Below are 21,916 nucleotides of genomic sequence, written 5' to 3'. Positions count from 1 at the left end.
GAGGCAGGAGGATCACTGGAAGTTTGAGACCAGCCTGGGCTACATGGTGAGTTCAAGGCCAGCCTGAGGTACACAGGCAGACCCTCATAAAACAAAATAAAACAGATAAAAACAACAACAAGAAAATACCCCAATTGCAAAAGTCAACTACAAAAGTCTTCACAGATTTAGACTGACAAACCGTCATGATTTTATAGGATGAGCTGGTTTTTTTCTTTTTTGGTACTCAGGACCTTGCGCTCGCCAGGCAGGCGCAGAATCTGTCACGATTTTAAACCAGTAAGTTGATCAATTTGCATTAATAAAAGAAAGTGACATACTGTGGGGTGTGCACTGTGTTAGGGAAGGAGCCTGGCCGGGGTTCAGGCTGGAGCAGCAGGCAGCCACCCTGAACCTTGAGGGCTTGGTCAGCAGAGGAACCGCATTCCCCGGTATAGAATAAAACTTGAATTATGTACCTCCAAGATCTGGTCTCCGGCCCAAAGCCTCCCATCTCTGGCTGCTGCTCCTTCTTCATAGACCTCGTGGATAACTATAGCATCCTGCAGAAAACAAACCGTATTAATTCTGACAACCCAACTGCTCCCTAAGTAAGCAACCAAACATAGAGCGACCCCGGTCGGCCCACAGTGCTCCTCCTCGGCCGAGGGGGGTGACACAGCCGTGCCTGCAGGGCGTGGTGAAGCTTCCCCAGGGTGACCAGCCGCCCTCAGGGAGGGCCCTGCCACGCCACACAGTGGTGCTGCGGGCGAAGGGAGGGAGCCTCCACTCACTCTCCTTTACCCTTTAGATGTATTTGGAGCCAGTTTCAGGGTTCATGCGCATTCAGGGGCTTGGCGCCCATGTGTGGACTGACGAAGGGGCTGGGCAGTGACAGGACTGGAGCTGGGGCCCAAGGACGGGAGAGGAGAGCCGGGTGGGGGCAAATTGCTGCCTCGGAGCCCTTCAGCTGGCGGGAACAGCAGCAGGCAGGCATTGGGTGGAGACTGTTCCCTGACTCAGGATTAAAAAGTAACTTGTGTCCCTCCAAATTTATCCCTTCCAACATGAGTGTCATCACCCCACGCCTGTCCCAGCTTGTCCCAAGGCAGAGGAGTCCAGCCGAGCCATAGGGTATCGGGCAGAGGGAAGCTGCCTCCAGGCCGGTCCACCTGCCACGTTGGTCCCCATGGTCCCCGGGCGCTGTGGACTGCAGGGCCACGTGTTGTGTGACGGCTGGGAGTATGGCATTTCCCTCTTCGCCCTCCTGAGAAGCAGGCACTCGGCAGACTCGCCTCGAGGACACGGGCTGACCAGTTTCCGGTGCCTCTTAGCGGCCCAGAGTGAGCGAGCCTCTAAGCAGATGAAGCGGAATCCTGCCTTCACCCAGAGTGCAGAGCTTCGGCAGTACGCTCACAGGAAGTAGAGGTAAAACTGAAATGCTTCTTGCAAAGCATAGCAAATACAGTAGGAAAAGCCTCAAATGTTCCAGACAGAAGCAACACAAGAAAAGGCGGGGTCTGCAGCTCACAGCCGTCCAGACCGGACAGCCTGGCAGTGCCTTCCCTCTGCACGCGCGCTCAGTGGCCCGGCTGTTCCAGAGCCAGGGGCGGCGCCTCCATCAATTTGCGTTCAGCTGCCGGGCCGCGGCTCCGGGAGCCCGGTGTCCCCATCTGACGCAGAAGCTTTTAGACCCGGCGTCTACACTGCCCAGCCAGCATTCACATCTCTGGGGATCGGCTTTTGGTGGTCCCAACAGGAGAGCAAGGGAAACTGAGGCAGGCTCTGCAGGCTAGAGCCCCGCCCCCCGGGGTCAGAGGAGCCCCCACTGGACGCGGCCCTCGTTGCTGTGGCTGACCTCCGTCCTCGGCGCCGAGTCCTCATCCCAGAGCGCTGCAAAGAAGCCTAACCGAGACCTCTGCACTGGCCCGCGGGAGGCCGGCGGGAGGGAGCCTGGGGCTTCAGTCCCCGGGGGCGGTGGGAAGGGGAGGCCCGTGCCATCCGGTGTTGGTGAACGACCACACGCAGGGCCCGCCACTTCGGCCAGTCTGGAGCGCCGGCTCCGGCTGGTGATCTGGTTTGGGCCATACCTCTTTCTGTATGGAAAACTCCACTGATCTCTCTCCTTCAGCTAGACGACGACTGTAATTTCTCTAAATCAGTGAAAATACAGGAAAGGGCCAGACTGGCGAAGCCCGACCGACCTCCAAGGCTGCTTGACAAAGTTCCAGCTGGGCGAAAAGGCGGGTGGAACACATCGCACCCTCATGTTTTATTTTTTCTTGCCATAATGTTTACAATTGTTACTCTGGTCACAGGAGTCACTGTGTTTGTGACTAACAACAAACTCTCCACGAGGCAAATTGGCAATGATGTATTGAAATCTGATCTGGCTCAAAAGTCCCAAATTCCAGTTTCTCTTGGTTCTATTGCCACATCCGCTTCTGAAGAAACCTCTCCTGAAACCCCCTCTGTTTCCCCACTACTGTAACTCCCCCTCTTATTGTTGACCTTCGTATTACTAAGGGGGTCTTATGAAGAGGTCGATAGGACAGACTTTAGATGTAGGAAATACTGGGAAATAAGAAACAGAGAAAGTTTGGACAGGTAAATGCATTAAGGAGGCGAGTTACTCAGTATTTCTCACAGTGCTGAAAATATCTCCTGCTCATGAACTATGAACCCGAATGACACTTAGGTAAGATAAACAGAGGTATAGAGAGGTAGAGAGCTAATAGCAAACTATATGAACCATTGTGCAGTTTCTCAAGGGCTAGCTGGTGACCACAGGTTTGACATTTAATTAATTAAATCTTGTTTGTATCCCCGCTGCTATAGAGAGTCTAATTAAGTTACCCTCTGGAGATTTTGATTAAGTTCCATTTTGTTCTACCTAGCTATGGGAAAATAAGGGGACAATTGTGATTTTTAAGAAATGTATTCATGATGTTCGATGAAATGAATCAGCTTAGAAAAATATACTGTTTAGTAAGAAATAACCTTGACCTCACTAGATGTTGCCAAGGCAACCTAAATTGTAAACATGTTCCGCCCAATGGCTCTTAGCTAGTGCTTAAAGATATAAAAATAAATCGGACCCTGAGACTTCTCAGAGGGAACCTGAACATTGCTTGCGAAGGTTCTTTTCTCATCGCCGGCCCGAGACCTGTCCCCTTCGTGCCCTGCATCGACTGCAGCTGGTCTGTGGCACCAGACCTGGGACTAGAAAAGCCCACGTGCTGACCACGAGCCCAGAGCTCGGCGTGCCCCACGCAGGGGCGTGATCGAGGCTGACGGAGGTCAGCAGCTCGGACCAAGGGCGAAACGGAGATGCACGCTGGTGAGCTGAAAAGAAAGAGGGCTGGGCTTTTGAAAATGTGCCTACTTTACAGGGCAGGACGGGAGAGAGGGGGGGGGGGAGGGGGAGGGGGGGAGGGGGGAGGGGGGAGGGGGGGAGGGGGAGGGAGGGAGGAAGTAAAGAAAGAAAAAAGGGAAGAAAGACGGGCCGGGATAGTTCAGGCATCTGTTTCACAAAGCTATATGAGAATTTTGCCTCTGTGGCTTCGGAGGAAATACTGCAGGGTGAGGTAGGGGTCCCTGGGGAAAGCCTGGCCTCTGCAGCCTTAGACCGAACGTGGCGCTGGCTCTGCACCGCCTCCACCTCCCCTCGGGCGTCCCCTACGCTGTCACCTCCCAACCCCGCCTCCCTCCCCTCGCTGCTCTGGCAGCCCGACCCCTCCCCGAGGCCGGTGCTGGCTTGGTCTGACGAGAGGCCCGGGGCGGGGCGGGGCGTGCGCGGAGGCCTCGGGTCAGACTTCCTCCGCCCCAGGTCCTCCCGCAGCTGAGCAAAAGGAGCCTCGCAGGGTTCAGGCCTGAGCGGCTCTGCAGCTTCTGAGGAGGGGAATGAAATCCCACCCCGGCTGTTTCACCCAGGGCAGGGAGCGTCAGGTCTGTCCGCGCTGTCTGCCCCAGGGCGCACCTGTAGGAAAGCTGACATGAGAGCTCCCACGGGGGCATCGCCCTGTGGGGACTGTGTCACCTCTGCAGGCCGCGGCCACCGAGCAGTGTATAGAGCAGAGCAAAAAGATGGAGGGGTGGAGACCCAAGCCTTCCCTCTCCCACTTGCTGTCCTTGTTTCTTTTCTTCCTTTCCCCTTTTCGGGCCTGTTTGTCTCGCATGTTATTCACTAGGTGAGATTTGCCCGCAGGCGAGGATATGAAACCAAATCATACTATACGCAGACGAGCTGATGTGCCGGGTAGGAAGACGGATGAGGGTCCATCGTTAGTGGCACAGATCCTAGGCTTGCGTACAGGGCCCGAGCCCAAGGTCCTCACCCCAGAGAGGAGGTGTAGGCGAGAGCCCTGCTCATGGGCGCCCTGCGCGGAACCTAGCCGAGGTCGGCATTTCACTCGCCAGCTGAGAGCCGAGAACTGCACTGGCTGCGGGGAGTCTCAGACACCCTCATCTAAATGTCCAGGCCAGAGCTCAGAGACCAGGAGTCTCCTGCTCACAGCCCTCTCCCCACGCCTGAAGTCTTCCATCAGGAAAACCCCTCAGCGCACAGTTAGAGGCAACGCAGAAAGAGCAGCACCCCGCAAGAGCAGGCCAGCTGGCAAGTTCACTGTGTGCTTTAAGGGACTCAAATCTCAATGTCGCTACTCCTGACAGATTAAGTATGCACTTATTCATTTAATTTTTATTTTACTTATTATTTCCTACTTTTATCTTGTTGTTGTTATTGGTTTTTGGTTTCTGGTTTTTGGTACTGGGATCGAACTCGGGAACTTGCGCTTTCAGGGCAGGCGGCGGCAGCACTGAGCTCAATCACCGGCCGGGCCGTTGTTACTGTTTTTTGAGACAGGGTCCTGCTATGTATTTCAGTCTGGTCTTGAATTCACTATGTATCTCCAACTGGCCTTGAACTTCAGTGATCCTTCTGCCTCAGCCGCTCCAGTGCTGGGATGAGTGCGTGCGTGCACCACCACGCCTGGGTAAGTATTTCTTTAATATGTAGGTGACACAGGCCCATGTGATGAAACCAAATACAGTGCTCACAGAAAAGTTCCTCTCTGGTACCTGTTTTTCTGCCACTCAGTTTCCCTATCTAGAAACAATCAGTATTGACATTAATTCCGAGATATACTGTGTATTAATGTGGAGGACCAGAAGGAAGGGTCCGTGTGCTTGAAGACCCTGCCCTCTTCTGTCTTCCTAACTCCCGCTCCAGTCACCAGGCACCTGCCCCGAGTCACAGCGGCCTGCGACATTCTGGAGCAGCTGCGTGTTAGAAAGAGCTGACAGCGTTCTGTGGCTGAAGGCTGTGAGGACACCTGCCGGGTGAACTATGACAGAACAATGAGATTTTGTAGGCAGCATTTCTAGACATTCAGCACGTTGTTTTAACAAGCATTTTAGGACGAGACTTTGAGGAAGAATTATACGGTAGACAATCAGAGAAAGGGCACGCAGGGCTCGGGGGTCAGTGCTGGCGCGGCTCAATGGGCTGCTTCCCTGGCTCTGCCCGGCTCCCCATAAAAATCCTAAGGGACACATTTCACATGTAAGGTGGAAAACATTTATCAATGACCTTAAACAGAGTGCTATGTCTTTTTAGGGGAAAACCCTTGCTATTAAGAAAGACCCACAGCAGCTGGGGATTTAGCTCAGTGGTTCTGGCGCCTGCCTTGCAAGTGCAAGATCCCGAGTTCGATCTCTGGTACAAAAAAAAAAAAAAAAAAAAAGAAAGACCCACAGTACCAAAAGAAATGTTAAAGATGCTGCATACAAAATGGGGTTTTCTTTCCTCTGAAGGAAACCACAGCCTGGGAAGTGCTGCTCCTTCCAAACACCGCTGATGGCCCAGCGCTCTCCTCCACAGCTGTCCCCGTCCCCACCCAGAAATCAGACACATGTGCCCCTGCCCCATGCACACCCTCGGGTGTGGGCTGAGCCAGCCAGGTGACCACGCAGCAAGGACCACGAAGGCCCAGACCAGACTGTGTGGCTTCCGGGGATCGCAGTGGGGACGACTGCCCCAGAAGGAGCCCAGGGCGGTCGGGTCCATACCTTCTTTGCTTGGCTACTTCACAAGCTGCATGGACGATGCTCTGTCCAGAGAACTCAGGGGTGGCAGCAACGCACCCAGCACACTAGAGGTCACACACTATAAGGTCAGGACTCTGCTCTGCTCACGAATAAATCACGCTTTCCACATTGATTCAGAAAGAACCGCAGAACAGACGCCAGCGAATCCCCACAAAACTCTGTGGCAAAAGCAGCGGAGATGGTCTCTGTATCTTAACAGGCACCACAGAAAGCAAGACCAGCTCTGCACCTGAGGGCTCAGGATTCCTAAGCCCGAGGCAGGGAACTTAGACAATGAAGGTGCCTGTGTCAGCAGTAGACATGCTGGCTCGTGGCATAAAGGGGTCAGAAATGACACCAACACACACGTGTGTGCCTGTGTGTGTTTTAATACAATTGACTAAGTAAGCAACTCTGAAGCCCAGACTCAGGGATTGCAAACACCTGCACCCTATTTACGGGTAACTCGTACACGAGGTGAAAATCAGAGCAACGTGACAGCTAACACAAGAACCTCCGTGAACGCAAAAAAACCCGCTTTGGGCTCCAAGACTGTGAGAAGCCCTCTCTTCTGAAGCTCAGAGGTGAAACTTCTGTATTTCCTTAAAGTGGGGCTCCCCTGCCAAGTCTGACTTAACAGAAAGTTGACACTCGCCAATATGAATATGATTTTTCATGCTGAAATACAGATTTATTTAAGGAAATGGGATAATATTTGCACTATATTTCCCAAGTCACCCTCGCTCCATCTGGTCCTTATTGATTTTAATTTTACTCAGCTTGCACAATATTTTTGCTCACAGTCATATTATCTGGGACCAGAAATGCCCAAGTCTGGAAATTCAGAGGTGCTATTCGTTAACATTCTTTCAGTGTGATTCATAGGCTTTTTGCAAACTCTGCTTTGACTTTAAAATAAAGCTAAGGTAATGAGATGTTTTGTATAAAAATATATGACTTAAGAAATAACGATCAGAGGAGTTTGGGCTGCCGGATTACTTGCCAAGGCAAACCACAGTCCCATGAAACAGATGGTACAAAGTTCACAAGAAGGGGAACAGCACAATAAAACACTTATCAAATATATAATAGCTTTCTATTCTGCTTACTCAAAAAATATCCAGTGGTTTGAATTGCTGCAGTCCTGCTTTGAAATCATCAAGAGCAATAACAACTGAACGATAGCACACAATGGGCTGAGGGCTTAAACGGGGCTGCCTCGGGACCTGCACCCCATAAGCGCCAAACCCTGCCACCTCCCACCCAAGCCTGCTCTGAGACGCCGCGTGCTGGCGCGGCTGCCCTCCGGCTTCTGTGCAGGGAGAATGAATTAAACCGGTGCGGTCCCGTGAGACTTCTGTTCCATGAGTGAATTACATTGGTATTTGGGCCGGGGCCACGTGGCTCCGCGGTAGAGCTCATACTTAGCACGCATGAGGCACCGGGTACGATCCCCAGCGGTAAACTAAATAAACAGAACAATATTAAACCAGGTACTGAAAAAAATGCAGTTGTGAAACCTGGACAGAAATGACATAAATCTGCTGTTCCTAGGCCTTCGTATGAGGAACATTCACGTTTTACAATCTATCCTGGCAGCCCACCGACCTCCTCACGGGGGGGGGGGGGATTCCAGGAATAGAAAGACAGAGCCACTGTTCTGGTCTCATTGTTCCCCCTCTGCAACAAGATGCCAGGATCAGAAGGTTAATACAAACAGAAAACAGGGTTTCCATGGATAAACTTTCCTCCCAAAACGATAATGAGCACAGCCATTCACAGAACAAGACTGAGGCCATGCTCCTAGAAAACAGGCAAAAATAACAAGAAGAACCTCACGAATTTAAAATTCTGAGAAATCCGTGAGGGGGAGAAATCCGTGCTTGGGGGCGAGTGTTTCCGTAGCAACAGCACCTGGAAGGAGCGCTGTGCGTGTGGGTGTTCCCTATCCATCGGTGCGGGCGCTGGCCGGCCCGCCCTCGGCGTCTCTGGGGTGGCACACTCACGGCCCCAGCAGGTCCTGTCGCCAGCGGGCGTTACGAATTCCTCCTGAAACAGCGCGAAGCATGTTCCACACTGCGCCCTTGGGGGGCATCGTCATTCCCCCTCTTTTTATTATTTTGTTGGTTCTGGGATTGAACCCAGGAAGTACTGAGCCACATCTCCAGCCCTTTTCATTTTATCTGAGACAAGGTCTCACTAAATTGCCCAGGCTGGCCTCGAACTTGCAATTCTTCTACCTTAGCCTTCCCAGTAGCTGGAATTACAGGCGCGTGCCGCCGTACCCAGCGGTGAGTTTTCTTTTTTCCCTCCCTGCCTCCCTTCCACTTCCCTTCTCTCCCCTCTCCTCTGTCCTTTTTGGTCTGGTTTATGCAGATTCCTCCCAAAGCCTCAGGCAGTCTCAGGTGGGACTCCAGGAAGGTGACGTATCCTTCGGCTTACAGCTGACTTGCTGATAGGAGTGGAGTCTGGTCCGAAGAGATGGTCCACTGCGGTGTGGCCTGGAGCGTTCAGCTCCCTCCCCAGCGACCCCGGCACTCCTGACTGCCTTGAGGCGAGCAGCTCTCCCCCCGCCAGACCCTTTTCCATGCTGCTTTGGCTGGAGCCCACCGACCATGCAAGGACTGAAATGACTGACACGTGAGCCAAAAGGGACCTCTCCGCCTTTAACTTGTGGGTGCCGGGGACTCAGTCCCAGAGGAACGGAAAGTGACTTCTTTTGCTTTGTTTTCTCCGACGCCCTTTTCTGCCTTAGAGTTAGCCAGCAGACCGAAGCCATGAGCCGAGACCTCCCTTCTTCTCAGTTGCGGGTGTCTGGTATTTTGTCCCAGGAGCAAGTGACCAAGTCCACTCTGGGCAGCAGGGAAATGGGCTGTGACTGAGACTGTGCCCTGCAGTTCAGAAGCCTCCGGAACTGGCGTGCAGGAGGAGCCTGGGAGGGCTCAGAGACGCAGGCTAGGGCAGGCAGCCCGGAGTCTGGGAGCCAAGCTTGATTTGAGAGTCTGGTCAGGGGCAGAGACCAGAATGCTGACGAAAGGGCAGATGGAAAAAGTAGGCGCAGGTTCGGTTGGGAACGAGGAGCCGTTCCCAGCTGGACTCAGGACCATGTGTGCTGTGCCCTGGCAGAAAATGTCCACGTTTTGCTCACGTCCTGAGACTTTACAGGAGACTGAGCTTGAAGGTTATTCATGTGGGGGAGGGAATTTCCAGGCAGCCCCCAAACCCAGGCTGTGGCATAGGCACTGTTAGGTAGGTCTACACTTGATTCTATACCGAGACTATCAAGCCACATAGCTGAGTGATTGTAAAAGTTTTGAGTTTTACTAGAAAGGAAGCTCCTGTGAAGTAGGAGCAGAAGAGAATTTATTTGCTGAAAAGATGAGCATTAAAAAGAAACCAAGTGGTGGTTGGCCTAATTTGCACGAGGTGTGAGCAAAATGGAGGGCTCGTCCTCCACCGGACAGTCGCCTTCAGCCGCCGCCTCGACTCCAGCAGAGTTGACCTCCCTGGAGCAGCTGGACAGAGAGCAGATTAGAAAGGCAGTGGAAGCTTTGTTGACACATTCTAAGTCCAGGAAGAACAAAAATGGATTGCTTTTGAATGAAAATGAAAATTTCTTCTTAACGGTGATATTATGGAAAATTCCAGGAAAAGAACTGAGAGTCAGATTGTCCTTGCCACATAATATTCAATCAGATTTGTCAGAAATCTGTTTATTTACCAAGGATGAACTCCAGTCAGCTGAAGAGACAGAACGCTTCTATAAAAAGCTTTTGAACAAGCATGGAATTAAAACAATCTCTCAGATTATTCCTTTCCGAATTTTAAAAACAGAATATAAAGCCTATGAAGCCAAGCTCCGCCTCCTGGATAGTTTTGACATCTTTCATACCGATGAAAGAATTAGGTGACTTTTGCCCTCACACATAGGAAGGCACTTCTACCAAAGGAAGAAAGTTCCAATACCTGTAAACCTTCAGGCCAAGAATTTATCAAAAGAGAGCAACAGCGCTCTAGCTGGGACTGTTTTAAACATCTCCAAAAGTGGTTCTTGCAGTGCTATACGCATCGGTCACACTGGAATGCAGGCTCAGCACATCACTGAAAACATTGTTGCTGTGACGGAAAGTCTTTCAGAAAAATTGCCGGAGAAGTGGAAAAGTGTGAAACTCCTGTTCGCGAAAACTGGGAAGTCGGTTTCCCTTCCCATCTTTTCCTCATTTATCTCTTGTCGGAATGAAACCAACAAAATCTCCATCAGTGAACTGAGGGAAAAGGAAGCTAAGAGGAAGAAAAGAGAGGAAAAATATCGTGAAAAGCAGAAGTTGAAGAGGGAAAAAAAGTTAAAGGAAAAAGCGAAGAAGGTGGCGTAGCATCTAAAAGCAAAGGTGCTTCCATGAAGAGCTCTGGGTCCCAGAAGAAAAAGGCTGGCAAAGTCAAAACCCAAGTTAAAGTGAAAAATGAGTCTGACGATGAAATTCCGCAACTGGTACCGATGAGTGAGACTCCAGTAAAAGGAAATGTTGAGGTGCAAAAACATGTCACAGAGAAGAAGTCTCCCAAAAAGAGTCCTGGTCCCAACACACCTAAGGGCAAGAAGAGAAAGGCCCTGCCAGCTCCTGAGACCCCAGGTGCAGGTCCAGGGAAGAAGCCAAAAATGGAACAGAAGAAGAAACAAAGAAAACCCTCACCAGGGAAGAAAGATCCAAAAAAGCCAGAGGCCAAGCTCTTCGCTACTGCTAATAAATCTACAAGGAAAGCTCCCCACACCCCTAAACAATTGCCAAAAAAACCCAAAGTGCCACAGTCAACCTAAAATCAGTGACTCAACCAGAAGGAGACAGCAGAGTGACCTGACAGTTGTTGGAAAATCCTTGGGTCCTGGGCTGGAGATGTACCTCATAGTAGAGGGCTTGCCCAGCACGCACAAGGCTCTGGCCTCAGTCCTCCACCCCATTACAAATAAATGAGTAAAATAAAAGACTCGGGTCCTGATCCACCATGGCAGCCTTCTTCAAAAATGAGGCCTGGGGCCGGGGATTTAGCTCAGTGGTGCCGCCGCCTGCCTGCCTCGAAAGTGCAAGGCCCTGAGTTTGATCCCAGGTACCAAAAAAAAAAAGAGGCCTGGGTTTAAATATTTTTAAAACCTCCACAGGTAACTCCTGACAAGTATCTGGTTATGAGAAACACTGGTTAACATGTATTTTTAAATTGCTCTTCTGTTTAACTGTTAATGTCAGGCAAAATGAATGCTTCTCCATATTTGTGATTTTTTTTTGTTATTATTAAAGTGTAACGTTTGCTTCTGAAAATAAAAGAAACCAAGTACCTCGCTTGAGAGGTAGACCCCACCTTTCCATTTGCAGACTCATGCGTGGAAAAGTGAACGGCTGCTGAGAAGAGAGCCTGTACTCTGCTCAAGAAAGGAAACTGGCTCGGCCATCCCGGCACTCAGAGGCCGGTGCAGCCACAGTTCAAGGGGGCCTGGCTACTGCTGGAGTCTACAGCAGACCTTGGTATCAGGCACATGGTACTGGCTTTACAGGAATGCCAAATGAGTTACGGATCATGGAGACTTCCACCCAGATTTCAGAGGAAGGCCTGGGAGGCCAGGCAGTGTCCCCTAGAGGGCAGTGCGTGAAGCTGTGAGGGTGAAGCCAGAAGTGCAGTGGAGGCCCCAGGAAGTTGGAGAAGCCAGGAACGTGGAACATCTGCTGAGGAAAGCTGCAGGCAGTGAGCAGAGCCAGCTGGAGAGAACCCATTAGGGCTGAGAGCCCTGGCGACACTGTAGGGTGGAGCCACCCCAGTCTCTTGGAGTTCATGTCTTGCTGCAGCTGCCCTGGGTGCTGGACATGGAGCTGTAGGATTTAATGTTTGCCCTGCTGGGTTTCAGTCTTTTGCATATTTGTTTTGTTTGTTTCTTTGTTTTTTGGTACCGGGGATTGAACTCTGGACCTTGTGCTTGTGAGGCAGGTGGTGGAACCACTGAGCTAAATCCCCAGCCCTGGTTTTCGGTCTTGCCTTGATCCATTTCCTTTCTGTCCCCCCATTTCTCCTTTTGGAATGGTAACATCAACCCTGTGCATTCACCCTATGTTGGTGGTGTTTAACTCTCTTTTGATTTTCACCGGCTCACAGCTAGGAGCTTGCCTCAAGCCTCAGAGGAGACTGTGGACGCCGGCTTTGAGCAGAGCTGGAACTGTTGGGACTGGTGACTCCTACAGATGGGCTGAATGCCCCCAGAGGTGCCATGAGTCTCTGGGGGCACGTGGGTCGTTGTGGTCTGACCTAGACACCCCTCCAGCCTTGAGCACGCTGAGGTGGGGCTTTAGGACGGAGGCTGGACCGAGGGGCGGGGTGGGGCCTGGAAGTGGATCTTTCCCTGGCTCCGCCCTTGGGTCTTACTGACTTCTCACCCACCACAGGATCAGCTTGCCCTGCCAGACCTCCCCCATGACACTTCTGCCCGGAGCTGGCCCACCCTGCAAGGACCCAAACTTCTCAAACCTGAGCCAAAATGAGCTTCTCATCGCTCAGTTGTGGGTGCCGGGTATTTGGTCCCAGTGACGAGGAAAGTGACTGTGACCAAGGCTCTTTTCTGTTCTTTCTTTTGTGGTGCTGGGGACTGAACCCAGTCTTTGCACTGAGCTACATCCCTACCCTTTCTTTGTTATTTTGAGATGGGGTCTCAGTAAGCCACCTAGATTGGACTCATATTTGTGATCCTCCTGCCTCAGCCTCCTAGAGTGCTGGCATTACAGGTATGCCCCCACACCTGGCTCTGAATCCTTCTTTTCTTTCATACATAAGAAGGTAACCTTAAGTAATCTCGGAGAGTCATCATTTTCCCTTCTTGCTGTCCTTTTCCAGTTTGCTCAGTTCCTCTAACAGGACGTGCTGGGTACTGTTCCTGCAGGCTGAGTGCCTCACAGGACGTGCTGGGTACTGTTCCTGCAGGCTCATGCTCATGCACACAGGTGAACAGGATGTTCTGGCCACAGTTAACTGGGTGTTCTGTGCTCTGGACCCCTGGGAGCCAGGCACAAAGACCTGGTGCTGGGCAGGGATGGGGTGGTGGGAGGACAAGAGAGGCAGTGTGACTGGAGTCCAGAAGCCCCTGAAGACAGGAAGCCCCGCTTTTAAGGGCGAGCACTGGAGATGCACAGTGAGATGAGCTCGGGGTGGCGAGGTGAAGGCAGAGGGAGGCTTTCCACAAGCCACACCTCCGCCAGCGCTGGGCCGCCCAGGAGCCCCCACCTAGAGTCTGCCCTTGTTTCCCGTGGTGGGAAACACAGCCTGCTCCTCTGGGGCCGCCATGAGGGGCAGAAGAGGGTGCAAGTCAATCATGCCTCCGAAATGGTGCCTGTGGCAGCAGCTAAAGCTCGATGCTGGAAGCAAATCCTCAGCAGTGCAGGAACAAAGTGCTGCTTCAGGTGCAGCAAAGAGTCCAGGACGGCAGGTGAGGAGAGGTGGGGACCTGGCCTGCAGGAATGTGCAGTGGAGACAGAGTCCTGACCCACCTCACATGCAGGGCTCCGATCTGTAGCCCCTCTGGCCTACCACGCGAAGGCTGCGTCACCTCCCAGCCCGACGCTAAGATCCGAGGTTCTGGTCCCAGGCTCCAGGCTCGGTGTGGGCCCACAGCCTCGGGAACAGTAGGTAGCCCGTCCTCACTGGTCTCCCCACATTCGCTCCTCTGCCACAGTGGCTCCAGGCAGCCACGGCTCCGGGGCAGATGCACCTGGAGGCCTGCTGGGCTACACAGTGAGACCCTGTCTCAAACACAGGCAGAACTGCTCCTGAACTCCAAGATGCTCTCCAGGAGTTTGGGGCTGCCTCGGTGGCCAGGGAAGGACTGCAGGGCGTTTGCAGCAAGCCTGGCCCCCAGGGGACAGGTGCCCGAGGGCACAGCCTGCAGGCCCGAGCCCCTGCCCCAGCTCAGTGGCAGCGACGCAGGCAGGCACAGGCTGCCCACCAGCCCGGCTCTGCTCAGCTCCTCTGAATCCTTCAGCACCGCCCTCAGCGGGCCCCAACACGGAGGTGCTGCCAAGCTGCAGCACAGCCCGGTCTGCTCTCTTCACGGTCCCTTAACACGTTTTCCCTGCTTCGCACACCCGAGCTCTATTTATTTAGATAATAAATAAATGACCACGCTGGTGGACGAGGACGAATGCCACACGCTGTTCCTGCTCGTCACAAAGCCTCTGGCCCCACAGCCGGGCAAGACAGGAGTCCTAGAAATACATGTCAATGCTATTTTATTGAAAAACAGCCCAGAACACACTGGAGGGGAGCCCTCTGGGGAAGGGGAGAAACCGGACACACGGACGAGCCACGGGCGACCGCAGAGGTCTGGGCCCGAGGGTGTCAGAGCACAGGGATAACTTCGGGGTGAATATCCTGAACTCCAGGGAGAAGTTCTGTTCTCTTCTTCGTCTTTCTCCTTGTTCTTTTAAATCTGAGACAGAGGCCTCTCTATGTTGGCCAGGTGGAGTTCAAACTTGTGGGCTCAGGTGATTCTCCTGCCTCAGCCTCCTGAGTGGTGGGAACTACAGATGCCTGGCCAGAGAAAAGTTTTAACAACACTTTGCTCAGGCAGAGGGAGATAAACTCCTTTAGTCAACAGACACCAGCTGGGTGTTCTCTGGCGGCGCCCTCAGGCCAGGCTTCTGCCCAGGCTGGCGGAAAGAGACAGCGAGGCGGGGACCCGGCAGTGATTCTGCAGACCCGGCCGCCTGGCCCCGGGGCAGCAGCGCCCCGCCCCGCGGGCTCCGAGAGCCTCGCTGCGGGAATCCCTCCCTCGTGGAGCAGCCCGACGCCCCTGGGCTCTGGGCGCTGCAGAGAGGGGCGCTGGGGGCCTGTTCCGGGCGTGCGAGCGGAGCGGCCGGAGACCCCACAGCCCACCCTGCCCACTCGGGACACGTGAGGCACCTGTCCTCCTGCGCAGGCACCCATCGGTCCCATTTTGAGCGTTAAGAAGCAGAAAAAGCCTGCATTGTAATGGCTCTGCTTCGAGCCATGAGCGGACGGTGCCGCGCAGTCCAGCACAGCCCGGAGTGGGCGAGCGCTCAGCTCAGCCGGTAACGGCCTAGCCCCGGCGGGGAGGGGAGGAGAGCTCCACTGCGGGCCTGGTCTGACGCTGTTCCAGGGAGCCTCTGTAGGAGAATACTGGCGCAGGAGGCTCAGGCAGGAGGATCTCAAGTTCTAGCACGGCCTGTGCAACGTAGCCAGACCCTGCCTCAGGATAAAAGGCTTACAAAGGGCGCGCCCGGGGTTCAATCCCCGGTACCCCGGACAAGCGAGCAAGCAGGTCCTCTGTGGACTCGAAGGAGGGAATCCCGGTAAAATGAAACCCCGAGAAAAACCGGAGAGCCGGCCAGGGCGCGCCACTTACCAGGGGCGTGTCTCTTCCTCCCACGATGCTGAGCCCCAGCCCGGAGCGGCCCTTGGCGATCTCTATGACCACTTCCTGGCCCGGGACGATGGGGCACGTGGCGGGGTCCACGGACAGAGGCGCCTGGGGGCCACCTGGGGAGCGAGGGCGCAGGTGAGAGGCAGGAGAGGCGGGGGCTCGTGGGCCACACCCCAGCGTCGGTGAGGACGCCCGGAAACGCTGTGCTCTTGCACAGAAGAAAAATCAGCAGGGCAGAGTAAGCGGCCACGCGATTGGATACATAAGGCATAGTTACAGTGAGAACAAAGGCTTAGATGCGTAAGAGTCTGAGTTACAAAATACTAATTAAGAAAGAAAAGTAAACTCTCTCCTCCTCCCCTTCCTCTTTTTTTTCTGCCTCTTTTATTTTTATTTTATTTTGGTACTGGGGATCGAACTCAGGTCCTTGCGCTTGGGAGGCAGGCAGCGGACCCACTGAGCTAAATCCCCGGCCCTTTCTGCCTTTTTTTAAAAAAAAAAATAATTTTATTGGTACATTTTAGGTATACAGTATAACGACATTCATCATTGGGAATTTGCACCTTTACATAATCTCTCGGTTCTTATTTTTCCCCATTCCCCTGCCCTCCCTTCACCCCCTCCACCCCTCCCTATTTACAAAGACTTTGTTTCCAGTTTTTCATTTTCTCATATTAATTCCATTCCCTTCTTTCCTTTCCCCTACCCCTCCCACTTCCCCTTCCCCTTTGCCCCTTTTCTTCCTATTTCACGTTATCTATTATACCTTTTAGTCCTTATTTATGTTTTTTGGTACTGGGGATCAAACTTGGGCCCCTGCGCTTTCGAGGCGGGTGGCGGAACCTCTGAGCTAAATCCCTGGTCCTTTTAGTCATTATTTACTCTTTCAGTTTCTCACACTAGAAAGACTATTTGGTATTTACACATGTGTGTCCTATTTATTTCACTTGAGAGTATGGCCTCAATGTGCATCCATTTAGCCAGAAATGTCTCTAGTTTCTCATTTTTTATGGCTGAGTAGTACTCCATTTAATTAAAAACCACATAGCAGCACAATTTGTAATAGCTAAAACTTGGAAGCAGCACAATTGCCCATCAGCTGGAGACTGGATAAAGATGTGTGTGTGTGTGTGATAAAATGGAGTACTACTCAGCCCTTCCTCTTTTTTATGCTACTAGGTGAATCTCGGGCTTTGGAGCTGAGCCCCATCCCCAGACTCATTTTGCTTTGTTTTTGAGACAAGATCTCAGTCACTAATTTGATCAGGCTGGGCTCAAACTTGCAACGCTCCTGCATCAGCCTCCTTAGTGCTGGGATCACAGGTGTTGCCACCACACTCGGCTTTAAATACTTTCTTTTCAGTTTCAGCATGTTGTATGTTTTGTTTTTGTTTTTTGGTACCGGGGATTGAACTTGGGACCTTGCGCTACAGCATGTTACATGAATTTAAATGCATAAAGGATTTAATAAAGCATGATGTAACTGAAAATAGCTACTTAAAATTTTTTTTTGGTACTGGGGATTGAACTCAGGACCTTGCTCTTTCCAGGCAGGTGCCCGAACCACTGAGCTAAATCCCCGGCCCTCTACTTAAAATTTATCTCTGAGTTTATGACAAGCTGAGCATGGTAACCACAGGTTTCTGACTGGGCACCGACGTGTGGGGTTTCCCCAGCAGAACTCTGCCTGCCTACATGCGTCGGGCCCTGGGCTCGGTTCCCTGGTACTGCAAAATCAAAAGCCAAGAAAAAGAAAATGAAAGAGAATTCTGTCTGACCTCCTGTGATGAGTCCCTGCCCCATCGAAATGCACAACATCAAAAATACTGCATAGCACAGCCCCATGCCACGCTGACAGGGCAGAGAGGAAACTCAGGTGACTTGGTGTTTGAGTGTGGTCTCGTTATGGCTCTGTAAATCTTCTGACGTCTGAAACAACCTCAGACTGGAGCCCCTTCTGCCCCTCGGACCTAGGGGCTGGGGTACTCGACATGTACTCAGGGACAGAGGACAGAAAACCGAGGGCTTCTAAACACAGTGAAACCGTTTCCTGGTCCACAAGCAAAAACCTTGTTGAAAGAGTAACAGCTGGACTATAACGGTTTGTTTATAAAAATTTATTGTTTTAAGCCTGGATTTTTGTAAAACTGAGAGAAAAATGTTTACAGGCCAAGAGACCCATGCACTCTCACATTTTCATGTTTTCCAGATAACTAAACGGCCTCCCACTAAAAACTCCAAACATGCAGATGTTAAGTGGTCTCCCACTCGGGCTGCAGACAGCAGTGCCCCCAGGATGCGGCCTCTCCCACACCCAGCCCCTGAGACTCAGGACCTGACTCAGGGTTGGCAACAGCCACCCTGCCCTCCACTCACCTGTGGCCCAGGTTGGAAGCCACCCGAGAGCCACACACGCAGCTGGCGGTCACAGCAGGGCTCGGCCCACAACAGCCCTTGGCCAACAGTGGCGTTTAAATTTTCAAATGGTAAAAAATCAGAAGAAAAATATTTTGAGACATTTAAAACTTATATGCAATCCAGAATCCAGAGTCCACAAAGTAAAGCCGTATGGGAACACAGCCCATGAATCCTGTGGGTCCTGTCACCGCTCCGGTCCCCGCACTCCACACGGAGTTAGTAGCTGCAACAGAGACTGTGGCTCGGCCCGGCCCAGCACATCTACGGGGGCTGTCTGTGAAGTCTGCCCACCCCAGGACGGAACAGGGAAACGGCCCGCGTCAGCCCGAGGGCTCTGCTCTAAGCAGTGACAGAAGGGCCAGGTTTGTAGGGGCACAGAGTTGGATTTGGGTTCCTACCCTACAGATTCATTTGGGGTGATCAAAAACTAAGGTGAATGCTTAAATTTAAAAGAATTCTTCCAGTAAAAGACAGACACACTGACACAAATCCCCCTCACATACCCCCCTGGCTTCATACACACTCATCCCATCGCTCTGGCCACTTTCTGCAGCAGCTCTGGAGTCCTCTTTCCTGAGGGTCTTTACCAGGTGTGATCAAAAATACAGTGAATGCGGCTGCCGAACGCCATCCAAGGAAAGGCAGCTCGTAAAGACACGATGCTGTGTCCTCATCCACCTTCCGGCCTTCCCCAAAGTCAGGATGACCACGAAGGGAGACGTTTTGAATCGAGTCAGGATGTGGAGGCAGCCGGGACAGCTGGGGAAGAGCAGGGATTTAGGGCCAGGACCTCAGTAACAACAAAACTCGGCACATTAGAAGTAGAATACCAGGCTGGGGATCTAGCTCAGTGGTTCCACCACCTGCCTCGCAAGTGCAAGGTCCTGAGTTCGATCCCCGGTACCAAAAAAAAAAATTAGGTAAGAAATAGAACACTAAGTTGCCAGCCTAATTTGTTTCTAGATCCTTTTGCAGCATGTGTGTTCCACGGCATTTCCTGTTCATTTACCATGAAAACTGCACAGTAGGGGCACAGTTTCATGGGTGCTGTGGAAGGCGTGTGGTGCTTGAGTGGTAGGTCGATGCTCCCGAGGGGCAGAGACAGAAAGCACAGTGAGGGCGTCGCCAGCGCACTGCTTCCCTCCCTGGTGCCCGCCGGCCAGTCCTCTGTGGTGATTTCCTTCGCAGAATCCAGGCCGGAGCCTGGCTCAGACCAAGCGTGCAGGCAGTGCGGGAAGCGGATGAGCACAGGAGTCAGGTCTCCAGTCTGAGCGTGGGATGGGGAACTCCTGCTGAAGCTGGGCACGGGGCAGTGCAGGCCACGCGGTCTCTGTCGCAGCTACTTCACGGTGCCCTCACAGTGAGGGCAGCCACGGACGACACACAAGCAAATGGGTGTCTCAATAAAACTTTATTTGTGGACACTGAGATTTGAACTTCATATAATTTTTTATGAACTATACTTCTAATTTTTTTCAATCTCTATAAACATGGAAACCATTTGAAGCTCACAGACCAAATAAAAACAGGTGTTGGGTGTCATTTGACTCATGGGCCATAGTTCGCTGATCACATTCATCAAGTATTTTACTATAAATCCAGGGCTTTGGGATCATACCGATTTTCTAAACTTTTTACAAGGAGTTAACATATATGAAAAATATATGAAAGGCAAACACCACGAAGGTGTCATACCTGGTGAATTAACGCAGGTTAAGCTCTGCCACTGGCAAGGTGGGGCTTTAGGGAATCTACTTCCCAGAGATTAATACTGCATAACAGCAAGGTGGAAACACTCACGATTCACTGTGAGGGTCTATCTCGAACCCCCGTCAGCATAAGTTCCCAGCCAGGACTTTAAAGGCAGAACATGAAACACCGATTTCTGTAAGCTCCGAAAAGAAGTCTCCAAGTAGCTTCCATCAACACAGAGAGCTAAGCACTGTGCTCAGTTTGATTTTCAGGTGATTACTTGTGATCTAAAGAATCTGGCAGCCTCGCATTCAAATACCACTCGCCGAGGGGCTTTTCTGTCCTGGGATGTTTTTATCCAACACGCAGCAGATGGGGCCAGTGGCAGCGAGGACACCATCGCAGGTCACAGGCCTGCCTGTCCCTGAGCTAAGGAAGAGCAGGGCCAGGGCCAGGCGTCCTGCTCCAGGTCCTGCTCCCCGCTCTGGGGGTCCCGAGCCGGTTCTGCCAGGGAAGGGACCGTACCGTAGCCTGAGACGTCGGTCTCTGCCTCGTGGCATGACGGGACCTCCTGTGAGCCAAGGGAGGCTCTGGCCCAGTGGCTTTGCTCTTGCATCTCACTGGCATCCTGCGAAAGGAAGGACAATGCATGAACCGATGGGAAGAGAGCGGCTGAATTCTTGGCAGAGCAATGGCGCGCTCCGGCAGTGTCTCTGGGGACAGGGGTGGGCGGGGGCAAGGTGGAGGGGTTGGGGCCATTTCTGCCCGACTGGGCTCCCTCGCTGGGGCAGGTCATGGCAGAGAGGAAGGACGCGAGCCGAGCCCTCACTGTGGCCCATGTGAGAAGGAGAAGGCGTTTCCAGAGTCTGCATCGTGCTGCAGCCGATGTGCTGGGCACAGAGTGCTGTTGGGCCCTTCTGGGGCCACTGCTGGGACCACAGAGCATGAGAGGGCAGGAGAGGAGAGCACCCGGTGGAAGCCCACTCACTGCCCGGCCTGGGAATCGAGGGGCCCGACACGTGTTTGTGGACTGAGTGCAAGGGGCGTGGCCGAATGACGTGTAGGAAACTGGGCACTGAGGAGCTTGCGGCTCAGTGAGGACATGGGGACTTCTGCCGCGTCAGCTCTGGAAAACGAACTTGTAATTCTGATGAGACCTTCAGGGAGATTAGCAGCTCCAGCAACGCTAAGAAAACCAAAAGAGTGCTGCTGGCCTCACGGGTGGCAGAGAAGCACAGGCAGTCACCGGCCGGCCTCCAGGGCTGAGGGAGCCAGGCCCATCCCCGCTGGAGGATCAGGGAGGCTGGGGCCACCGGGATCCCAGGAGCCTGGAGCCGGGGCCACGGTCAACACCCAGCACCGAGACACTGCTCTGTGCCCACACACGGGGTCTGCATGGTGCTTTCTGGTTTCCAGATCACTTCACAGCCGGGAACCTGAGTCAGACAGCATTACATGGTCCTGCAGGTAAACTGACAGCTCTGAAATCACACAGCTCATCAGACGAAGAGACAGGGCCGAGAGGGGCAGCCGGACAACGCCAGGATCTGGAGTGTCACCAGACAGTGCCACACTGTGACCCTTGGGTGCTCATCCTTTTTTCCTATAACCTGGACTCTGGCTTTACTTCCTCAGAAAGAACCATCCAATTACATATTCAGTGGTGATTTTATTTATTATTTATTTTTTTTTGGTACTGGGGATTGAACTCGGGACCTTGCACTTGCGAGGCAGACGGTGGCACCACTGAGCTGAACCCCCGGCCCTCGGTGGAGATTTTAAAGAGGAGAGCAGGAGGAAGACGGGGAGGGGTCACCGCCAGAGAACTGAATGCTGCTGGGAAGGAGCTGGCCGCTGCCCAGGACCACAGCCATCGTGGCAGGGGAGGACACGGCTGGAGACACCTGGCTCCCAAAGAGGGAGACCCCGCCTGCCCGGTGCCGGATGTGTTGGTAATAACCGGGCACCACCTCAGGCCCCCTAAATGGACGTCCACTATGAGGACGACAATCCCCTAAGAGGTGCTCGGCTGTCTCCCCGAACCAATCCCAGCCAGGCTGCCTCACAGGTGGGAACCCCGGCAGCAGTGTGGCGCCCTGGCCTCACTCCCACCGCTTGGCCGGCTCTTCATTTTGTGTCATCTCAGGAAAGAACCCAGATGTCCAACAGTGTTCGTCCTCTGAGAATGCGGCCACGAGTTCCTCCACAGCGAAGCCAGTCAGAGTCCTGACGGGAGCAGGGGGACAGCATCCCTGCGAAGGCTTCTGCGGCAGCAGGGGTGGCTGCTGTCCACCTCTCGACTCCGCTCCGAGTAGCATCTGGAGCCTC

General features: G+C 52.9%; 1 protein-coding gene, 1 long non-coding RNA gene and 1 pseudogene across 5 annotated transcripts in view; 2 read left to right on the top strand and 1 right to left on the bottom strand.

The window, feature by feature from the left end:
* The window catches only part of LOC101719449 (PATJ crumbs cell polarity complex component), a 174,415-nt gene that overhangs the window by 2,679 nt on the left and 149,820 nt on the right, over positions 1-21,916 (bottom strand). For 2 of the 4 annotated variants that reach the window (XM_087212785.1, XM_021255649.2), the window contains 3 exons: positions 20,114-20,216; positions 15,461-15,594; positions 459-542 (listed from right to left, as the gene is read on the bottom strand). In XM_087212785.1, coding sequence (XP_087068911.1) covers positions 459-542; positions 15,461-15,594; positions 20,114-20,216 — 321 coding nt within the window. Of the gene's footprint in view, positions 1-458; positions 543-10,060; positions 14,626-15,460; positions 15,595-17,580; positions 20,217-21,916 lie in introns of those variants that run through there. The other 2 variants (XM_087212786.1, XM_087212788.1) reach the window with 2 other exon arrangements.
* Positions 1,977-7,668, top strand: LOC110348455 (uncharacterized). The gene is made up of 3 exons (XR_015451893.1): positions 1,977-3,319; positions 4,864-4,973; positions 5,794-7,668. It is a non-coding gene; the product is annotated as an uncharacterized LOC110348455 (long non-coding RNA).
* LOC147827563 (ribosomal L1 domain-containing protein 1 pseudogene) lies at positions 7,733-10,882 on the top strand (annotated as a pseudogene).

The sequence above is a fragment of the Heterocephalus glaber genome, unplaced genomic scaffold (assembly GCF_053883595.1).
Source record: "Heterocephalus glaber isolate CG9 unplaced genomic scaffold, H.glaber_assembly_v1.0 deba00001442, whole genome shotgun sequence".
In the NCBI taxonomy this organism is placed as follows: Eukaryota; Metazoa; Chordata; class Mammalia; order Rodentia; family Bathyergidae; genus Heterocephalus; species Heterocephalus glaber.
The sequence above is the reverse complement of the archived record's forward strand: the minus strand, read 5'-3'. Positions and strand labels throughout refer to the sequence as shown.